Below are 22,073 nucleotides of genomic sequence, written 5' to 3'. Positions count from 1 at the left end.
ATTTATTTGGCTGCACCAGCTCTTGGTTGCAGCACATGGGATTTTTTTTAAATTTTATTTTATTTTTTTTAATTTTTACGTGGGATCTTTAGTTGGGGCATGTGGGATCTGGTTCCCTGACCAGGAATGGAACCCAGGCCCCCTGCTTTGGGAGCGTGGAGTCTTAGCCACTGGACCACCAGGGAAGTCCCAAGGTTAATAATTTTAATAACGAATATTGCTTAACCCAATGTCAAACTAGTCTCATTTTGCTTGTGATCATTATAAAAATTACTATGAAATAGTTTACTGCCTTTTATTGATGTGCACCTATGAAATCTGGTGTGTCTTGTAACTCACAGCACATCTCAGTCCGAATGGGCTGGACAGCTTCCATGTGGCCAGTGGCTGCCATCTTGGACAGCGCTGCCCTATGTAATGATCCAGAACATTCTTGGAGACACATAAGGTGAAGGATTAATGCCACTGGACACTGCATACTGTGTGGCACTTTGTATAAATTAACAGGTGTTGTTTGGACATCTGAGTCCTGAGCTGTTTTTTTGTTACGTTTCCATTCATCTGTGAAAGGCTCTATCAGGCAGGTACCATTATTATCCCCATTTTATAGATAAAAAAATTGAGGCTGAGAGCAGGGAAGCGGCTTGCCCAAGGCCGTGCAGACTGAAAGGGGGCCAGGCAGGATTCAGACCTTGAGACCAAGCCCTGCTGGCGTGCTGGAACCAGAGTTGGGCGTCAGGCTTCTGCCTGTCTCGGGTAAAGCATGGCCTTATGTCCTCGTCCCAGGAGTCACAGGGTGAACGTACCGGGGTGAGTTTCTTTGTGTGCATGTGTGGATGTGTCTGGAGGGTTCTTTCCTCCTAATTCAAGTCACCTGGACAACCTTGGAAAGTAAATTAATCTGCGCTTGGTCAGTGGGGAGTCCAGTCTGGCTTCCACGTCCTGGAGTGCTATGTGTGTCAGCTGGGCCACTGTAGCAAAGCGCCTCAGACTGGAGGGCTTGAACAGTGGAGGTTGACTCTCTCCCAGTGCTGGAGGCTGGACGTCTAAGGTTGAGGTGTCAGCAGGCTTGGTTCCCTCTGAGGCCTCTCTCCTTGGTGTGTAGATGGCCGCCTTCTCCTCGCGTCCTCACATGGTCTCCCTCTGTGTGTTCCTGTGTCCTAATTGCCTCTTCTTATAAGGACAGCAGTCAGGCTGGATTAGGACCCACCCCAGTGACCTCATTTTTACTTAATTACCTCTTCAAAGGCCCTAAATCCAAATTGTCACATTCTGAGGTTCCAGGGGTTAGAATTTTGGGGGACACAATTCAGTTACATAACAGTGTCTTTGTCCCTCTTCCCATGAACTCTTTCTTTATTAGTTTTTTTTTTAAATTTTATTTATTTATTTATTATTTTTTGGGGGGTACACCAAGTTCAGTCATCTGTTTTTATACACATATCCCCGTATTCCCTCCCTCCTTTGACTCCCCCCCGCCCTCCCTCGAGTCCGCCCCACCCTCCCCAGTTTTTTCTTTTTTTTTTTTTTTTAAGTTCGGCGTGGAATAAAGCCAGAGGGGGAAAGAGATCCTTGTATTTGAGAACTAGTCCACAAGTCCAGTGCTTAGCAGTGTTCCCGGCGCGCAGCAAACACTTGGCATTTGAAGTCATTACTGTCAGGTTTCATTGTGGGATGGGAGGTGGGCCTGAAAGAATTTGCTTGTTGGTGTAGGCAGAGGGGAGAGGGAAAGACATTTCAGGTGTGGGGAGTGTTAGCCGAGATGGGAGGGGGCGGGGCAGGAGCCCAGCGTACCCAAGGGACCATTGTGGTGGATTTAGACTGGTGTGTGAGTTTCCTGTTGCTGCTGTAACAAATTACCACAGTGTAGTGGCTTAGAAGGACAGCCGTTTATTATCATAACTACCTGGGAGTCAGGAGTCTAGAGTGGGTCTGCAGGCCTGGGCCCTCCGGAGGCTCCGGGAGAGCATCGGCTCCCGCCTTTTCCAGCGTCTAGAGGCGCCGCGTCCCTGGCGCGCAGCCCCTTCCTCCCTCCTCACAGCCAGCCGCGCAGCCTCTCCTGTCTCCCCCTGCCTTGGACCCCCCCCCCCGCCTCCCTCTTCTAAGGACCCTGGGATGACACTGGGCCCCCCAGGGAATCCAGGGTCATCCTCGTCTCAGGGGCCTTAACTTACTTCTGTTTGCAAAGGCCCTCTGCCCCGTGAGGTGCCATGTCTACAGGTTCCCGGGATTTGGATATGGGCCATTATTTAACCTATCTTGATTGGTAATAATTTGCACTTCCCACCTGCCCACCTTGAAGCTCACCTGCTGGCCGAGTGTACGCAGAGCATGTGTGCAGTGGCCTGCCGTGGCGCCTTTGTGCCTCGATGTTCCGAGGGCAGCGCTTTCGGTGCTTGCCGGCTGCAGGTGGTCCTGGGTGTCCCAGTGAGGTCCACTTACTGGGACACACCCAGTCGGGTCTTTCGGCTTTTCCCAGGGCCCTGCTGGCTTTGCAGAGGCTCCCCTCACTCATCTGTCTCTCATTCTGCCTGGCCTGTCCTCCCTGTGCTGTCGCCAGCTTAAGAGACCCCCTCCTGTCCCCAAGGCCCATCTCTGCAATTCCTTCCTCTGCATGCGCATCCCCCATTTCCTCGAGATGTCACATAGCCACCTCGTTTCCTTTCCCTTGAGCCCTGCTGGTGCCTGGTTGAGCTTGCTTATCTGGAACGTGTGCCTTCGGTCTTAGAATTAGTTCCTCTACTTGTGCATGTGTGCATACATCCTCCTGAGGCCGGGGTGCGTGACCCGTGGCCTGTGGGGCACATCCGGCCCTCGCCTAGTTCAGTATGGCCCGCCCACGAATGCGGGATGGTTTTTCACTTTTTTAAAGGGTTGTAAAAACACACAAGAATTGTGACAGAGACCACATGGCCCGTAAAGCTTAAAATATTTACCCTCTGGCCTTTTTCACTCAACTCCTGAGTGAAAGCAAGTTAACATAAGTTCCTAGACAGCAAAAGAATTTGGACATTGGACAACTCCCCGGAGTACAATAGAGTTTCTCTCTTTTTCTTCAAATGCCAGCTGTCTTGAGATATAATTCACACACTATACAGTTTACTCGTTTAAAGCGTACAGTTTAACGATCTTTCTTGTATTCACAGAGTTTTGCAACCATCACCATTAAATAATTTCAGAACGTTTCCATCACTCCAAAAGGAAACCCTGTCCCCATTAGCAGGGCTACCACCCCTCCCCCAGCCCGACAACCAGGAACCCACTCTCTGTGTCTGTGGATCTGCCTGTTCTGGACGTTTCCCATCCGTGGAGCCACACCCTGTGTGTCCTGTGTCTGCTGTTCTCCCTGAGCATCGTGTCCTCAGGGTCCCTCCATGCGGCAGCGCCTGTCGGGGCTGCTCTCCTTTGCGTGGCTGAGAGATGCTCCCGGGTGTGGAGGGACCACATTTTGTTTGTTCGTCATTCGTTGAGGGATGTTTGGGTTGTTTCCATCTTATGGCTGCTGTGACTAGTGGTGCTGTGCACAGTGGGTTACAGGTCTGTGTGCAGTGCTCTTCCTGGGTCTGATGGTAACTCCACAGTTCACCTTTGGAGGAGCCTCCAGACTGTTTTCCACCGCGTCTGCCCCGCCATGTATTCCCACCAGCCGCACACCAGGGTTCCAGTTTCTCCACATCCTCACTCCTCTCTCTTGTTGGGGAAAGATGTGTGCTTCTTTCACTCTGCCTGTTGGATAAGAAGCTCTTATTTTGTTAAAGGTGATGGATACCCTTTTATGTATTTATTTTTTTGGCCACGCCTGCTGCACACAGGATCTTAGTTCCCCAACCAGGGATTGAACCTGTGCATTGGGAGTGTGGAGTCTTAACCACTGGACCGCCAGGGAAGTCCCTGAAGAAGCAGCTCTTTTGGACTCAGTGGTTTTTTTATCTTTTCTTAGATTTTAAACAGTGATGAAATATGCTGTGAGAAGTTGACTCGTATAGAATCATATCAAATAAAACGTAAAACCCCTCTTCACTGCCCTCAGTCGCGTTCCTCAGACATGTCTCTTGCTCACAGCCTGGTGTGTGTCCTTCAGACCTCTTTTCCTGCATCTGCACACACAAACATACCTATATGTGTGGGTACAGCATGGGCCTTTCTTTTTCACCCAGAACGATCTCATTCCTCACGTTACCGTGCAGCTGTCTTCACTGAGCAGGTCTTCACGGGTATCTTTTTTGTCAGCAGACAGAGAGTCATTCTTTTTCAAGACTACATACAATTCTGCTGGCCTTACTGTGATGGAGTCCAGCTCCTTTTTTTTAAAAAAATATTTATTTATTTATTTGGTTGTGCCAGGTCTTAGTTGCGGCATGCGAACTCTTCGTTGCGGCATGCATGTGGGATCTAGTTCCCCGACCAGGGATCGAACCCTGGCCCCCTGCGTCGGGAGCGCAGAGTCTAACCCACTGCACCACCAGGGAAGTCCCCAGCTCCCTTTTGATAAACGTGGAGCCGTTTCCATTCTTTCATTGCTGCAGAAACGCCAGGCAGCCGCTGTATTAGGCTCCGATTTGCACTCGTAGGAGCACCCCTAGCGGTTGGGGGGGCGTTCTCAAGGTGGGGGGGACGCGCCTCTGCGTGGCGCCAGGAGCTGGGACGAGCTGTCCCGGGAGGTTGCGTCATCAGAGCAGCGGCCCAGGTCCCAAGCGTCCTTTGTCCCTCTCAGTGCCCGCTCCCCACCCTCCCCTCCCGCTCTGTCCCTGCAGCGGGCAATTTGCGATTGTGCGGAAATGCCGGCAGAAGGGCACCGGGAAGGAGTACGCAGCCAAGTTCATCAAGAAGCGCCGCCTGTCGTCCAGCCGCCGGGGGGTCAGCCGGGAGGAGATCGAGCGGGAGGTGAACATCCTGCGGGAGATCCGGCACCCCAACATCATCACGCTGCACGACATCTTTGAGAACAAGACTGACGTGGTGCTCATCCTGGAGCTAGTCTCGGGCGGGGAGCTCTTCGACTTCCTGGCGGAGAAGGAGTCGCTGACAGAGGACGAGGCCACTCAGTTCCTCAAGCAGATCCTGGATGGCGTCCACTACCTGCACTCCAAGCGCATCGCCCACTTCGACCTGAAGGTAGCCCCGCCGGGCCCTCGGGACAGAGCGGGGGGCCAGCCTGGCCGGGCGGGTGAGGACGGGCACCCCGAGGGTCCTCCTCCTCTGGGCACAGGACGTCCCTGCCCGGGGCGTGGAGGGGACGGACTGGCTCAGGCCTGGGCCTGTGGGGGGGGGCAGCCCGCGCACACCCACGCACTGGGGTTGGGGGTGCTCAGGGACCCCGCCCAGCACCCTGCCTCCTCGCCCGCCCCAGCCGGAGAACATCATGCTCCTGGACAAGAACGTGCCCAGCCCGCGCATCAAGCTCATCGACTTCGGCATCGCCCACAAGATCGAAGCGGGGAACGAGTTCAAGAACATCTTCGGCACCCCGGAGTTCGTGGGTGAGGCCTGGCATGGGCCTTGGGGGGCACTGGTGGGTTTCCAACTGGCATGGGGCGAGGCAGGCCCACTGGCCTCGGGTTTCCCTTCCTGCCCCTGGCACCGGGCACGGGGGACTCAGGGCCTGGGGTTGGTGCCGTCACTGTCCCTGCCTTTCCTGGGTGGGCTGTGCCCCTCCCCTTGGCCATGTCCTGGTGCCCCCTGAGACATACCTGGCGCCTGACCCGGTCTCCTTGTCTCTGCAGCTCCCGAGATCGTCAACTACGAGCCCCTGGGTCTGGAGGCGGACATGTGGTGAGTGGGGGCTGGCGGGCCCAGGGTGGGTCTTGTCGCTTGTCCTCAGGGGCCCCCCACCTGTCCCCAGGCGCGGCAGGGTCCCAGCCGCAGGTGGGGGTGTACCCGTCCTGCTGGCCTTGGAGCTGGGGCGGGGGGAGGGGGCAGGACAGATGGCTGCCTTAAAACGGGGCTTGGCAAACTACCCAGGCCCATGAGCTAGGAACGGTTCTCACGTTTCTGAAGGGTTGTTAAAGCAGAGGAACGTGTGACAGAGACCATTTATGGCCCCAAAAGCCCGAAACACGGAGCGTCTCACCCTTTATAGAAAGTTTGCCAACCCTGCCCTCAGCCACAGCAGCCCACAGGCGGCCCCACGTCTGCATGATCTGTGGTACCTTTGGGCTCCGTCTGCCCTGTCTCTGCCCCGGTCAGTCTGAGCCTAGACAGGCGGGTGTGGCCAGAGGTGCTTCAGCGTCCAGTCCTGAGGGACGCGGTGGGGGCTGTGCAGACCCTGGAGGGAGGGGGTCCCTGGGGCTGACGGGCCTGCTGCCCACCTGGCTCGAGACCAGTGGGCTCTGGGGGCCTGGGGGCTGGGGTGCTGTGCCCACGGCTGAGCTGACCCCCTTCTCCCCGTGTTCTCCTCCAGGAGCATCGGCGTCATCACCTACATCCTGTGAGTTCCTGCTGGGCGCTCCCCGCCCCCCCCGGGGCCCCGCCGGCTCAGGAGGAGGGCTGGGGGGCTTCTGCGCAGGGGCCGTGCGTGGGAGGCAGGCCCCTCAGTGCTCTGACCTGACGCGGTGCTCGGGGGACCCGGGGTGGAGGGCCGAACGCGCGCGTGAGTGAGCGAATGCGTGTGGGCAGGAGAGAGGTGTGTTCAGGAGAGGTCGGCGGGCAGGGCCTCGTCGTGTGGAGTAACCGTGTGAGGCCCGGGGCCGGGACCACGCGTCCCCCTTGTCCTCGTCCTCGGGCTGGCAGCTCCTAGGCCTGGTGGATTCAACAGGCCGTTGAAGAGTAACTCCGCCTCCAGCCCTTCCCCTCCCTGGAGGTCAGGGGTGAGGATGAAAGTTGCATCCCTCTAACCCTACCGCCGCTTCCCCGGCCACCGGCCTGCTCCTTAGGGCCTTTCCCAGGTCCCCTCATTGGCCTCAACTCAGGTGGTGTTGGAAGGGGCTTGTCATGAATAACAAAGACGCTTCGTTCATTTCTTTCCTCTGGAGCGATTTCAGGAGACGGAAGAAAGAGCAAATGTTGAAACAAAAGATGCTTTCACCGTGGGTTTCAGGAAACGACAAGGGTTTTAGGATCTGTGTGCCTGACGATTGGAGTAAAGACCAAATATATATTTGTCACCCTAAGTCACAGCGTCATATACCGAGAACCCCACAGGGTGGTGGTGTGGCCTCAGCGCGGCACCACTGTTGGCCGTGTTGGCCAGGACTCCCCTCCCCCGTCAATCTCCCGCCCCCAGAAAGTTAGCCGTTTTCCCTCTAACTGCTAAACCCTTCAGGGAAGGTGCTTTGAGACTGTGCGTCTACGTAGCTGCGTTGAGATCCTGCAGAGGTTTTGCCCCCTTGTTTCAGCACCCCTCACTGGCTGTGTGCTGGATCTTCACGGCTTCTGGTTGGAGGCTGGGTGTGGTTGTGGAGGGTGGCCCGGGGCCCAGCATCGCCCTCCTCCCACGTCTGCCCCCTTCCTGGGCACAGCGGAGCCGGGTGGTGGCCTGGGCTGCGGCCTGGTTGTGAGGCGGCCTCGGGCTGTCTGGCCCCACTGAGCCCGGTGTCCGTGTTCCAGCTTGAGCGGCGCGTCCCCTTTCCTGGGCGAGACCAAGCAGGAGACCCTGACCAACATCTCGGCCGTGAACTACGACTTTGACGAGGAGTACTTCAGCAACACCAGCGAGCTGGCCAAGGACTTCATCCGCCGTCTGCTCGTCAAGGACCCCAAGTAGGAGTGCCGGTCCTGACAGGGAGGGCCGGGCAAGTCCCCCAGAGTGGGCGCTGCGGCCCAGGACAAGTAACACGTCCGCCCGAGCTGCCACCTCCCTGTACCTGGCGATCCGGTGTGGCTTCTGCTTTGGGCTGGAGATAGCACAGAAGGCTTAGGTTGGCCCTTCTTAAGAAGCTGTCTCTTAAGAAGCTTTTAATTTGTTGTTAACATTTAAGTTAAGAGGTTTCACATAAAATTCCAGATTACTATTCTTTTTTCCTAAAAAAAAAAAAATCTAAATGTGCTGGCAGCACGGAGCCCTCATTCACACAGAGATGCTCCCCTGGGCCGCAGTCCTCCCCAGGCTCCTCGTCTGGGTGCCTGAGTTGCGAGACTCCAGCATTAGGTGTCAATGCTGTTAACCCCTCAGGAAACGTGGAGACCCTGGAGTCTTGCCCTTGACAGGCTCCTCATGGTTGGCCAGGCAGAGTGGAAGCTCTGAATGGTGCCTGTACTTTCGTGGTCATTTCAGGGACTTGCTGCTGGGCTGGAGGGTGACTTTAGGTACTTGAGGGGCGGGTCCCTGAGTCGGCCATAGGTGGGGTCAAGAGCCAGAGGTGCAGCCGGGAGAGCGTGGACCACCCCTTCCTGCTCTCTTCACGGGGGAGGACGGCAAAGGTGACCCACGTGAAGCTAACCAGGGTTGGGGGCTCTTCCAGGAGGAGAATGACCATCGCCCAGAGCCTGGAGCATTCCTGGATCAAGGTGAGGCGGTGGGGCTGCCCCTCCATGGGCATGGCAGGTGTGACCAGCCCCCAGCATGAGGGGGGTCCCCAGGGGAGTGGGCCTGGACGCTGTGGGGCACGGGGTGTGAATTGATGTGGTGTCAGAGCCATCTCACTGAGATGCCGGCTGGAGTCCACGGCCCCTCTACGTGTAGCAGGGCTCCCTCCCCAGAACATTATAGAGCGGGGTCACCTGCAGGCTGGGGTTAGAGTTGGCAGCCTTCTGTAAAGGGCAGAAAGTGAATGCGTTTGGCTCTGTGGTCTGAGGCACGACCACGAAGTCTACCATCAGCTCTCAGCCCAGCCATCAGAGCAGGAAAGCGCCAGGACCACGTGTGCGTGTGCGTGAAAGGGCAGGGCTGCGTGCCAATAAAATGCAATCAGAGGGCCGGACGTGGACCTGGCGGTGCTGCTCCTGCTGGCCCCCGGTCCAAGGCGCCCTCCCCTCCCACTGCAGGCCATCCGGCGGCGGAACGTGCGGCGGGAGGACAGCGGCCGCAAGCCGGAGCGGCGGCGCCTGAAGACGGCCCGCCTCAAGGAGTACACCATCAAGTCGCACTCGAGCATGCCCCCCAACAACACCTACGTCAACTTCGAGCGCTTCTCCAAGGTGCTGGAGGAGGTGGCGGCGGCCGAGGAGGGCCTGCGCGGGCTCGAGCACAGCCGGCGCCTGTTCCACGAGGACATCGAGGCGCTGACGGCCATCTACGAGGAGAAGGAGGCCTGGTACCGCGAGGAGAGCGAGAGCATTGGCCAGGACCTGCGGCGGCTGCGCCAGGAGCTGCACAAGACCGAGGCGCTCCAGCGGCAGGCCCAGGAGGAGGCCAAGGACGCCCTGCTGGGGGCCAGCGGGCTCAAGCGCCGCTTCAGCCGCCTGGAGAACCGCTACGAGGCGCTGGCCAAGCAGGTGGCCTCCGAGATGCGGTTCGTGCAGGATCTGGTGCGCGCCATGGAGCAGGAGAAGCTGCAGGAGGGGGAGTGCAGCCTCCGCTAGGGCTGCTCAGGGTAGTGTGTCCTGCTGCCCTGGGCGAGGCCCCCGTCACTCTGGTGTGGCCTCGGAGCGCCCCCAGGCTGGAGGTCGCGCTGGGAAGAGCGCCGGGCCAGGATGCACTTCACGGGGCCCAGGAGCCCCAGCTGAGGGAGGGCTTTGGCCCGGCTCTGCCTCGGGAGGACGTGGCTGCTCTGGGCCTTCTCTGGGCAGCCCAAGTCCCCCAGCTCCGCCCCTTCCTCCTGCAACTCAATTCTGGGGGCTTCTGGGGCAGCACCAGCTCAGGAACTCTGGGAGGGGTGGGCACGTCCAAGACAGGACTGGCCGCGGTGGACACAGATGCCTCACGTGGCTGGGTGTTGGGGTGGCAGCTTCAATGTCCGGGGCCTGGGTCAGCGGCTTCAGGCCCTCCGTGTGGTCCAGGTGCGTGGAACTTTGGTGTGGGGGGAGGGAGCGCGGGGCGGGGGGTGTCTTGAGTGCCCCGGGCTCACCCCAAGACTCAGATTTGGAGGGGCCTCTGCTGGACACTCCAGCTCCTCCTCTTCTGGAGATGGGAGGCTGCTCCTCGGGGGTCAGTGGTGGAGGTGAGCTCTGAGCCCAGCTCTGCAGATCACCCCTTGCCGTGCCCACAGCCCGGGGCTGGGCACCAGGACCAGAGCTGGGGAGATGACCCAGCCCTCAAGGAGATGTTGGTTTGGGGGTTGTCCTGGGGGAGTGTGTGGCAGGCACAGTGCCCGGATGCAGTAAAGGAAACGCCTGCAGAGCTGAGTCTCCACTCCCTCCCTGAGGCGGGCCGGCGGGGGGAAGGGGGGAAGAGCTGTGGCTGCCTGGAGGCCTCCCCGCAGCGCAGGCTGTGGGACCGTCCCCTTCTCTGCAGCCCCCGGACAACAGCCCTGACAGCTGAGAGCCATCGGCGGGGGTCCCAGCCCTGCCCCGTCTCACCCCCTTCTCCAGTGCTGCCTTCAGGCCAGCACCTCTCAGGTGGGCCCCATGGAGTAACTGCTGGAGGCCTGTGTTCCCAGAGTCCCCTCCCTGGAGAGCCCCAGGGCTATGCCGCCCCATGCAGGGAGAAGCCCATGGGACAGCCTCTGCTGGCCCGCTGTTTCCAGGGACCCCTCTCCAATGGAGGTGAAGCCTTGGAGAGTGTGGCCCTGGACCTCAGGGCTGCGTGGGCTTCAGTGGGCAGTGCCGCTGTGCGCCACTAGGTGCTGCCCTGGAGCGGGGTCTCGTGTCCCAGAGAAACTGCCCTGAGGTGCAGGCTTCAGCCAAACGTGGGTCCCCAGCTGGTGGCCACTCTGCGCTTGGAGTTCTCTGCTGCTGGTTGTGTTCTTGAGGGGCCCCTGTACACCCCACCTTAGCCCGGGAGGAGTCCTTGGGACAGAGGTCAGCCCAGGCCGAGTGCGGGCAGCAGCTCGGCGGTGGGTGGGTGGGTGCTCCAGCGGTGGCCCTGGCTGGGGCCCAGGCCACCGGACCCCGCGGGACCTTGAGACCTGGCTGTGGGGCTGGCGGGGCGGGGGGGGGGGGGCCTCTGTGTGCCCCTCATGAACTCCATCGTGTGACCCGCACGCCTCTAAGCATGTTCCTGCTGCCAGCCTTCAGGAAATAAAGCCCGGCTTCCCTGGCGTCCGGCTCTTCTCTGCTTGGGCCCGGGCAGGGGGGCCAGCCTTGGTGGTCACCCAGCGCCACAGCCTCTCCGGCCTCTTGTGTCTCTTTCCCTCCGTCGCTGCTCCCCACCCCCAGCCTTGCGGGGCCTCGGAGGCAGCCCCAATTTTGGGGCTCAGCTGGACTGCGGTTCTTTTCGTTGCGATGAGATGGAGGCATCCAGGCAGCTAGTGTGGGCCTGGAGGGGTTTCCTGTCCCTTTGCTCCTCCTGAGACGCTGCCAGGTCACATGTAGGCTCCCCTGCCCTGCTGTGGGCCTGCCTGCAGGAGGTGTCCTTGTCGCTCCTGCTGCCGCTCACCGCGGCCTCTGGGTCTGGGATGTCCTCTTCCTCCTTCCCAGTGGCCGGCTCAGCCTTCTGTTACCTCTCCATGCATTCCCCCCACCCTCAGTTTTTTTATTTTATTTTATTTTATTTTATTTTATTTTATTTTATTTTATTTTATTTATTGGCTGCGTTGGGTCTTTGTTGCTGCACACGGGCTTTCTCTAGTTGCTGCGAGTGGGGGCTACTCTTCATTGTGGTGCGCAGGCTCCTCATTGTAGTGGTTTCTCTTGTTGTGGAGCACGGGCTCTAGGCGCATGGGCTTCAGTAGTTGTGGCACATGGGCTCAGTAGTTGCGGCTCATGGCCTCTAGAGCATAGGCTCAATAGTTGTGGCACACGGGCTTAGTTGCTCCATGGCATGTGGAATCTTCCCAGGGCAGGGCTCGAACCCGTGTCCCCCTGCATTGGCAGGCGGATTCTTTACCACTGCGCCACCTAGGAAGTCCCCCCCACCCTCAGTTTTTAAAACTAATTTTAGAAAAATTGAGATAAGACTTACCATAAAATCCATCGTTTTTTCTGGCCTGTTTTTGATCAACAACTTCCACTTTCAAAATCTCAGTAAATTTCAGCTTGTCCAATGGTCGGACCCACTCAGGTTTCTCCAGTCGGTCTGCGATCGTCCTTCACAGGCACTTCCACAGCTGGCACCTGGTTGTTAGGCCTTCAAGAGAGGACGCTGAGCAGCAGGCCCCCCCGGTGGTACGTTGCAAAGCGTGGTCGGCCCGTGGCAGGGAAGGGGCATCCATTACGGGTAACTGTGTAAGATGAGTAGGCCATCGTCCAGGTGCCACCTGCCTCCAACAGAAAAGGATCTTCTGTGCGGTGCTAGAGGGTCTCCAGACCCCAAGAGCGGTGAGCCGGAGGCTCCCTGAAGGCCCCAGGGGACCAATAAATAGCATTCTTCCAGCCAACATTTACCCAGTCGTGCCGCACCGTGGGCCCCGTGTCAGGCCCTGGGAGATGCCAGTGGAAGGTAGAGGCAATGTCTGTCTGGATGGGGGTAGAGGAGGGGCCCTCACCCATCCAGACTTTCTGATGAAGACTTCCGGGTAAAAACCAAAACTCCCTTTGGACTCACACCTGCCCTTTCAGTATCCAAAGCACCTCTGTGCTCAGGGCAAATTCCCCAGTTCTTCAGGGGTAACACGGGCAGGTGTCCTTGCTTTGGAGATGACCTCTGCCCCCTGACCTAGGTTATCTTGGGCCGCTCAGCTCTGTGCAGGCTCAGCTTCCTCAGTCTGTCAGTTAAGCACCCAGGGAACCACCCTGTGGTCGTAAAGCACCTCCCAGTCTATCTGGCCAGCATGAGCACTTACAGATAACACTCCCTTTGCAGAGCCTGCAGGGCTAACGTGCTGTTATTTATCTTATCTGTGGCAGGCAGACCCCATAGTGGCCCCCAAGGAGCCCCACCTCCTGCTCCCCACTCCCTGGAGAGCAGGCTAGCCTGGCAGGCTCTGACCAACAGAAGGCCGTGAAGGTGATGGAGGTCCCTTCTGTGGTTGGGCTGTACAGCCTGTCACTTCCATCTTGCCAGCTGACTCCCTTGCTGGCTTTGAGGCATCGAGCTGTCATGTTGGACAGGCCCACGTGACAAGGAACTGCCAGCAAGCAGTGAAGCCCACTGACCACGTGAGGGGTCCTAGCAGTGCGTCCTTCCCCAGTCAAGCCTTTGGATAAAACCCAGCCCGGGCCAACACCTGGACTCCAGCCTCCTAAGGGACCCTGAGCAGAGGGCCCAGGTAAGCCAATCAACTCCTGACCCACACCTGTGAGATGATAATGTGTGTTGTTTTAAGGCACTGGGTTTGTGGTGCTTTGTTATGCAGCAGTAGCTGACTCACACTGATGAAGGTGCACTGCACCCACTCACAGGTTCACTGAGCAGTTCAACTCTCACTTCCCTTCTTTTGGCACCCTGTCCCTCTGCCAGGCCCCCAGCCCCTTTTCTTTCCAGAGTGTGACTGGGGCGTTCATGTTTGCACCTGATGCTCTGAGGAGAGTGGGCCTACACGCAGGTCTGCAGGGCAAGGGCTCCCTGTGTTTGGTTTTGCCCGTATGCAAAATGGGAATGTCTTCTTACCTGCTTCTTGAGACAGCTGGGAGGAATGAACCTTGGGAGCCTGAGTCCCGTCCCTCCAGCTGGCAAGAGTCAGGCCAGACCAGCCTCGAGGTTGGCTTCGGGTTTGGCTGCCGTGTGTGTGTGTGTGTGTGTGTGTGTGTGTGTGTGTGTGTGTGTGTGTGTGTGTGTGTGTGTGTGTGTGTGTGTGTGTGTGTGTGTGTGTGTGTGTGTGTGTGTGTGTGTGTGTGTGTGTGTCTGTGTGTGTGTGTGTCTGTGTGTGTGTGTGTCTGTGTGTGTGTGTGTCTTTGTGTGTCTGTGTGTGTGTGTGAAGCTTGTTGCAAGGAAGGCGTTGAAAGCCTGTGTTTATTATCTCAGAGCGAAATTTGTGCAGAGGATGGTGAGGGAGGGAGGCTGGGATTCCACTGCCGGCTGCCCCTTCCTGCCAGTGAGGAGTAAGCGGGACCTTGGAGAGCGCTGCGGAAGGCAAATCAGAGTGGCTCAGAGTCTTCGAGACCTCAGACCAGCAGAGCTCGTGTCCCCAGGCAGGTCACGTTCTCCAAGTGGACATCGTGACACCAGCTGCAGAGAGAGCCGTTGGTGGGCTCACAATCGTGCCTCTAGGGCCCATGGCCCCACACCTCCGCCCTTGCGGAGGGGAGAGGGTCTGGGAGGGCTCAGATTTGGGGCAGTCGACAGAGTCCAAGCTTTATTAGATTGACGTCACGAGGGTCAGAGAAGATCCATATCGTTATCCTTTAGGTTCCAGTTTGATCTGGTTAGTTGAGCTCTCGTGGGGGGGGGGGGGGGCTTTAAATTTGGCAAAACAGGGACTTCCCTGGCGGTCCAGTGGTTAAGACTCCGGCTCTAAATGCAGGGGGCGCAGGTTTGATCCCTGGTCAGGGAACTAAGATCCCTCATGCTATGCGGCAATAAATAAAGAAACAAATAAAGCAAAACAGCTCAAGAAAGTACTTCAGGCCAACATTCACTGTCACCACCAGAACCCGGAGTCTTTACAACTGATTTCTTATCTTCGCTGTTGTTACTTCTTTTGCCTAATAACAGTCCTTCATCCCTGCATTCTGTTGTTTCCTTAAGCGCATTAATTTTTTTTAAGATTTATTTTATTATTTACTTGTTTATTGGCTGCGTTGGGTCTTTGTTGCTGAGCACGGGCTTTCTCTAGTTGTGGAGAGTGGGGGCTACTCTTTGTTGCTATGCAAGGGCTTCTCATTGCGGTGACTTCTCTTGTCATGGAGCATGGGCTCTAGGCTCCCAGGCTTCAGTAGTTACAGCACATGGGCTCAGTAGTTGTGGCTCATGGGCTCTAGAGCACAGGCTCAGTAGTTATGGCACACGGGCTTAGTTGCTCCATGGCATGTGGGATCCTCCTGGACCGTGTCCCCTGCTTTGGCAGGTGGATTCTTAACCACTGTGCCACCAGGGAAGTCCCCCCATTAATTATTGAGACCTGTTCCAGGACAACACTGTGGCCAGGCTTAGATCCCAAAATGGCTTAGGCCAAAAGATGGCTTCTCTGATGTCAAGAAAGCCCTGCCTGGTTCTGTTTCTCCGGGTCCCTACCCGATCTGCTTACATTGGCTCCCTTGGGCTGGGGTAGGTCACTGGTGAGGCAGCGTGGGGCAGTGGCAAAGCACCCTCCAGGGCCGGGCAGGCTGGGTTCAGACCCCAGCGTGGACCAGGCTGGGCGGGGACAGAACTGCCGGTCATGGTTGGGCTGCTGACCTGGGGGCTCTTGGGTCAGTGACTTGTGTTTGTTTGTTTGTGTTTTTTCTTTTTTTCTTTTGGCCGCACTGCGTGGCTTGCGGAATCTTAGTTCCCCAAACAGGGATTGAACCCAGGCCACGGCAGTGAGAGCAGCGCGTCCTAACCACTGGACCGCCAGGGAATTCCCAGCGACTTGTGTTTCAGTCCCCTCCTTGTCACCCATTAGGGCGGGAGTCCCGCTGCGGGGTGAGGGATGGCCGGACGCAGGACGTCTGACACGGACAGATGAGTGGATGGCTCTTTATTAGTCACGTGGACTCAGCCCCGGGGAGAAGGACGCCGTAGGCCCCATGGAGAGAACCCAGGGCTGTGGGGGCAGGCTTTAGTGACTAGAGAATGAGTGGCCAGTAGCTCTGGGGGAGGATGTCGCTGACCTGCGTGAATAATTCCGAGAGCTGGCGAGGCATGGACGGCAGGAGTCCATCCGACCCCCGGAGGAGGGCGCTGGGCTAGCAGACCTCATGGGCGGAGGCCGTGGCGCTGCGGGGGCCCTCCCGGTTTTCCCAGCATGTAGGGCTGCGCCTCGGTTGAGGCCTTCCTCCACAGCTTGCATTCGTCACGCGCCATCTGCAGAATGAGTCATACGGGCCTGGGTCTGATGCGGCCCGATTGGGCTCCTGGCTCTTGGCAGACAGGGCACCTCTGTGTGTGCCAGCTTCGTCCTTGGGGACAGTGGTTCCTCGGGGGGCGGTGAGGGTTGGGGGAAAGGGTGTGTCAGGCTCCAGCACGACCTGGGCGCCCCTCACTGAGCGTGTCTTGTTAGATTTGGGGGCTCGGGCGCAGGAGTCACCAGGTCACGCCGGGTCCTGCCCAGCGCTGCCCTGGCCCAGGGGCCACGTGCCCACAGCTGCCGCGCCGCTGACCATACTCGGGCAAGAGGCGGCGGCCGCTATTAATAACTAGCGCCGTCGCCAGGGTACATGGTGGCCTATAAAGCCAGCCCCACCAGCCCCGAGAGGCTCCTTCAGCCCCCGAGACCTTTAGCCCCCCTGTTGTACAGAGAGAAAAAGAAAAGTAAGTACCGAAACCATCCCCTTGTCCCTCTGCCCGGCCCCACTCGGTGGCCTGAAAAGTGAGACACAGAACAGTCGTGAAAGACATACCCCATGCAAAGGACGTCTGAAACACAGCCTCGGGGGCACTTAACCGGCCCTGGCGGGAAGAGGGCAGCGAGGGAAGAGGAGGAAGAGGAGGAGGGAGGAGGAGGAGGGAGGAGGAAGAGGAGGGGGCTGGACCTTCTCCTCTCTGATTCTCCTTGTCCTGGCGAGGACAGAGCCAGGGACCCCTGCCCCGGCCAGGCGACCCCAGGATGCATGTGTGTCTTGCAGTGATGGCCGTGGTGCCGGCTCCCCTCGGGGAGGGCACGGCTTCCTTCCTACCCACCCCGCCACGCCGACTCCCAGGTGTCCCCCACCCCGCCGCCTAGGGTTTTGTATTTTGAGGGTCCCCGTATGGGAGGACTTCCAGGCCCCTTCGGAAGTGAGCCCTGTTTGCATGATTGAAAATGCCTCTGGTCCCCCCTGCTGCCCCCTCCCCTCCCAGGCTGGTTGAAGAGAAGCTTAGAGGGAACAGGGAGGCAGTGAGGGCATTTCTTGGGTGCCCCAGGCTCCCTCCAGATCATGCTGGGCGAACGTGGGGGGTCTTCTGAGCAGAAGGGGGGGCACGTGGCTGCCCCTGTCTGTCCCGGTCAGCCCACTCCTCCCTCAGGCACTGGCTGGCCCCCCAGTCTGCCCCAAGGATGCCCCCTCAGGGGCCTGGCAGACGGGGTGCCCGAGGTGGGGGCAGCCTTCAGAGGTGACCGCTCTGGCCCTGTTGGGACACGGGCAGGGCAGGCAGTATAACTGCTGATTAAGACGGCCGGCTGAGTGCTACTTGATGTAAGTGGCAAGTGCTTGGGGTGGGGGGGTCCTGAAATAGAATGAGAAAAGGGGGGGCCGGGAGCCAGCTCTGCAGTCTCGCCCCCACCTCCCAGGGCCTCCACCTCCATCTTCCCCCTCCCATGGCTGTTAGGACATTTGGGGAAGGGCCCCAGGGCAGAGCTCTGGTGGGGTGACCACCTAGGGGCTCTCATGGGGATGCTTTGCATGGAAGGTCGCCTGTCTGTGTGTCTGCAGTGGGCTAGGGTGGGGTAAGGTCTCCCCAGCAGGGCTTCCGAATTGGGGTGGCCTCAGAGGATCCAGGTTCCAGCGAGGGGTGTGCGGGTCCCACCCACCCCCCCTTGGGGCCCCCGGCAATCCTGAGGCCCCACCTCCTCCCCCACGGGGTGAGCTGCCTGGCGCCTGGGGCCCTGTAGGGATCACAGAAGGGGGACTGCGGGCGGGCCAGGCCAAGCTCCTGGGGGTGGGGGATGACTTGGCCCAGGAGGGTGTCAGCCACGGGATGACTGGCACGTGGGTGGGTGTGTATCACATGGGTGTGTGTCAGGGTCTGTCCCGTCCTGGGCGCTCAGCCTTCTCTGCACCTCGAGTCCCACTCGGGGTGCCTCCCAGGAGTGGGGGTTTGAGCCAGTTCTCTGCCCTCAGTCCAGGGTGTCTCCTCTCGGCACCGCCGACACTCGGGTGGGTTTTTCTTGGCTGGGGGCCCGTCCTGGGCGGGCGGGCTGTGGAGCAGCATCCCTGGCCGCCACCCCCTTGATTCCAGGAGCCCCCAGTGTGACAGCCACAGGTGTCCCAAGATGTAGCCCAGTGTCCCCTGGGTGGGGGGCAGAATCGCCCCCAGCTGAGAAGCACCGACTGAGGTTGTTCTTGGCCTCGCGCGTTCCCAGAAGGTGGACAGCTGATCCCCGGGCGCCCGGGATGATTTTAGGGGATGCGGGGGCAGGAATTCTTAGTGTCTGTAGTGATGTGCTTTATCCTAACGGTGTCAGGAAATTCAGGTTTTCCCATCCACAGCAAGGCCATAAAGTTTCCTCTTCAAATGAATTTAGTTAAAATCAATAAAAGAAGCAAGACTCCTAAAGAAAACTAGTAAATACCATAGTAATTGTAGGGGTGTCTGCGGCCCCAGCCCCATCGTGAGGGCGGGAGGAGAACGGGTGGCCTCAGAAGGGACCTCAGAGGGAGGCGGTGGGGGCACCGGGGTCTGGGGGGGCTCCTCCAGGTCCGGGTTTGGGGGGAGCCTGGCGGTGGCTTGTCCTGCCGCCGGCCCGGGCAGGACAGTGGGCACACCAGCCTGGCCTGGAACCCTGTCTCCTCCCTTTGTCTGTGGCCTGGGGCTAAGGGACTCCACCTCCAGGAGCCTCGGTTCCCTCATCTTCAAAAAAGAAATAGGTTGTCCTGGTCGCAGGAGCACAAGAGACAATTCCCAGCCCCCACCCCCAACCGCCAGACAGGTGTTCCAGCAGGTGTGAGTGCCCTCCCTGTGCTTGCAGACTGGCCCGGGGCGGGGGGGCAGGCCTCAGGCTCCTCGTCCCCGTGGGTGGCCACACCTGCTGCAAAGAACCAGCAGCAATGGGCATCCCAAGCCCAGGGGAGGATGCTGAGGCACAGGTGGCACGTTACCTGCCTGGGGACCTCTCGCCAGGAAGGGGCTGAGGCGCCCGGCTCGGGAGCCGCCCACTCACGCCCAAGGCTGCCTGGTCTTGGGGCATCCCATCCTGGGGTCTGGGGAGACCGCCTGACACTGACATAAGGGTGCCTGGTGCACATGGGAGGGGCGCATCGGGTTAGTCTAGGGGTTCTGTCTGGGGAGGGCAGGGGCTGCAGGAAAGGCACAGGTTAGCCCAGCCTGTGTCCGCACTGTGCCCAGAGCTGCCCAGCCATGGGCTGCGGTGGGGCCAGATTCGCTGGGCCCCATCAGGTGGTTGTGGGAAGAGTGAGAGAACCTTCCCGGGATGCGGGTAGGGTGAGGGTGAGTGGCCTGGCACGATTCCTCAGCAGCAGTGGCCCTGGGCCGGCATCGGATAGACTTGAGTTCAAATCTCAGCGCTGCTGAGTGACCTTGGGTGGGTCGCTTCCCTCTCTGAGCCCTAGAGAGGTGGGTCATAGAGTGATCTGACCTCTCCATGAGATTGGCCCCAATGAGGGTGACCAGCTCTCTGAGTTTGCCTGGGGCCCTGGCTTTCCCAGGATGTGGAACTTCCAGCGCTGAAACCGGGAAAGTTCCGCGCAAACCGGGATGAGGTGGTTCCCCCCCATCCAGCTTACTGTTCTCATAATGATCGAGGGGTGTGGTGACCAGGCCGGGCTCTGGCTGCCCCGCAGCCACCTCTCCCGTGTCCCTGTCCCATCCTGGACTATTTCAGGCCTGGCAGCTGGCGGATCAGCCTCACTGTGCTCCGTGCCTGTGGCAAAGGGCAGGCCTCGGCAGGCTCACCGATGCCCCACACCACCTCTCACCTGCCCTGCAGGACACAGTGGCCTCCCCCCGTGGCCCTCCACCCCTGACCGTGCGCACACCGCAGCCATCCGCAGACGCTGCAGGATGTGAGTTATTTCGGCCACACGGACCTGGGGGTCTCTGCTGCTGTCCCCCCAGCTCTGCGGCAGCTTGAAAGCAGCCACGGCTGACACATACGCGATTAGGCATGGCTGCAGCCAAGGCAGCTTTATTTATAGATGCTGAAATTTGAATTCCATGTAATTTGCATGCGTCACGAAATTTAATTCTTCCTGTTATTTTTTTCCCACAACCATTTAAAAATGTGAAGCCATTCTTAGCTCGAGGGCTGTGTGAAACCACACAGCGGGCTGGATTTGGCCCGTGGACCATACTGTGACGCCCCCGGTACTACACACCCGGTAAACATCTGTTGAGGGAATAACGTTTAGCACCCCGTTAAACCGGGCACCCAGCTTATTAGCGTGACAGTTCCGCGCATTTGTGACTAGAGTCACAAATGTTGGAAATGCCACAGAATAAAAGTCACATTGGGTGATTTTCTTTCTTTTCTTTTTTTCTTTTTTTGGCTGTGAGGCTTTTGGGATCTTAGTTCCCCAACCAGGGATTGAAGCTGAGCCTTCAGCAGTGAAAGCGTCGAGTCCTTCTGGACCGCCAGGGAATTCCCTTTTTTTTTTTTTTTTCTCTTATCAAGGCCTGGAGGACTATGAGATAGAATCAACATACCATTCAGTTTATCCACTTAATGTGTAAACTTCAATTTTTTGTGCATCTGTCCACTATGATTAACTTGAGAATATTTTGGGATGTCCCAGGCAGCCCAGTGGTTAGGACTCTGCACTTTCACCGCCGAGGGCTCGGTTTCAGTCCCTGATCGGGGAGCTAAGATCCCTCAGAGCTGTGCAGAACGGCTAAAAAAAAAAAGGAAAAAAAGGAAAAAAAGAAAAATAAAAGGAAAATAAACCCTTGAGAATGTTTTATGTCCTCTCAAAAGAAGCCCCATCCCCACTAGCAGTCACTTCCCACCCTTCCCCAGCCCCTGTCTCTGTGGACCTGCAGGGTGGGTCCTCCTGAGGTCTCCCTGTGGCCTGCCATGGTCTTCCCTCGGTGTGTGCCAACTTCTTCTTACATGGACCCCAGTCATGCTGGATTAAGGCACCTTCACGACCCCGTTTTAACTTAGTAACCTGCAAATGCACTCACCTTCTGAGGTCCTAGGGGTCAGGGCTTCAACACACAAATGTGAGGATACACAGTTCAGCTCATAATAGTGTCATTTGCTTTTTGTTTTTGTTTGTTTGAAGCAAGGAGAGTCTTAACAGATTCAAATCCTGCTCAAATGTACCGGAACATGGTGTTCTGAGCCATTAGGTACGCAGCTCGTTGATGGCTGGGCAGGGACAGGAACCCAGGCCCTCCTGACCCTCGGCCTGTGGGTCCTTTCACCTCTGTTCTGCAGCCCCTGGAAGACGAGCACATACGGTGACCAACCACCTCGGTTGGTTGGTTCTGAGGAATTTCTGGGGAAGCAGGACTTTCCGTGCTAAAGCAAAGGTATGGGAATTCCCTGGTGGTCCAGTGGTTAGATCTCCGAGCTTTCACTGCTAAGGGCGTGGCTTCAAAGCCCTGGCCAGGGAACTAAGATCCCAAAAGCCACGCCATGTGACCAAAAATAAATAAATAAATAAATAGTAAAGGGAAAGTATTCAGAAAACAGGGACAGTTGGTCACCCTACTAGTGGCATGCACTGGGTCTTCAGGTTGGTGGGGAAAGGGCCACTTGAGGTCTTAGCGGAAGCTAGTGCCAGGGACGAGCCCCAGGCCCAGTGGGGCCTCCGGGCTCTACTGCCATCCATCTGTCCGTCTGCTCAGCCTTCTCTCCTTTGTGTTTTGCTCTGTGCTGGGTCTTGAGGCCACAGGGGCAAAGGGCAGTGGGGATTGCTACGCCGGGTGATTTCCGTTAGCAGAAGGGCTGTATTTAGAGGGGCAGCGGCCAAGTGGGAGGCGCCCCCCGGCTGGGGCACAGGAATTGAGCAGTTTCCCAGGAGCCTGGGACCCTGAACCCAGGGCGGGACAGAACTTGTAGGACTGACTCGCTGCCCACCCAGCCCGTTGTGTGGCGATGGGCAGGGAGGCCTGGGGCCCACAGAGACCCCACTCCATGGACCCAACTGTAGGAAGCTCAGAGGACAGTGGGGGGTGTCACCGGTACAGTGAGGGGCCTGGGCTGTGTGGCGAGTGAGGGTCAGGGCTCTGGACACCCACGCCCCTCGCCCCACAGGCTTCTCGCCTCCAACTGCAAGTACAGCGTGAAAGCCCACAGAACCCGCGCTGCCTCTGTGCCCAGACCCGATCCTCCCTCCCTCCCTCCCTTCCTTTCCTTTCTATTGAGGTGAAATTTACATAACATACAATTAATCATTTTAAGTGAACAATTCAGTGA

General features: G+C 58.2%; 1 protein-coding gene across 4 annotated transcripts in view; it reads left to right on the top strand.

The window, feature by feature from the left end:
• Positions 1-22,073, top strand: part of DAPK3 (death associated protein kinase 3) — a 32,828-nt gene that overhangs the window by 2,395 nt on the left and 8,360 nt on the right. The window contains exons 3-11 of one of the 4 annotated variants that reach the window (XR_009049137.1): positions 4,755-5,115; positions 5,351-5,480; positions 5,724-5,772; positions 6,401-6,427; positions 7,546-7,698; positions 8,400-8,445; positions 8,923-9,876; positions 12,002-12,141; positions 12,823-13,184. Coding sequence is in view for 1 of the 4 variants with exons in the window: in XM_057708246.1 (XP_057564229.1) it covers positions 4,755-5,115; positions 5,351-5,480; positions 5,724-5,772; positions 6,401-6,427; positions 7,546-7,698; positions 8,400-8,445; positions 8,923-9,459 (1,303 nt within the window). In the remaining 3 variants the exon portion in view is untranslated. Of the gene's footprint in view, positions 1-4,754; positions 5,116-5,350; positions 5,481-5,723; positions 5,773-6,400; positions 6,428-7,545; positions 7,699-8,399; positions 8,446-8,922; positions 11,954-12,001; positions 12,142-12,822; positions 13,185-22,073 lie in introns of those variants that run through there. The other 3 variants (XR_009049139.1, XR_009049138.1, XM_057708246.1) reach the window with 3 other exon arrangements.

Source organism: Hippopotamus amphibius, chromosome 15 (genome assembly GCF_030028045.1).
Source record: "Hippopotamus amphibius kiboko isolate mHipAmp2 chromosome 15, mHipAmp2.hap2, whole genome shotgun sequence".
Taxonomy (NCBI): Eukaryota; Metazoa; Chordata; class Mammalia; order Artiodactyla; family Hippopotamidae; genus Hippopotamus; species Hippopotamus amphibius.
The sequence above is the reverse complement of the archived record's forward strand: the minus strand, read 5'-3'. Positions and strand labels throughout refer to the sequence as shown.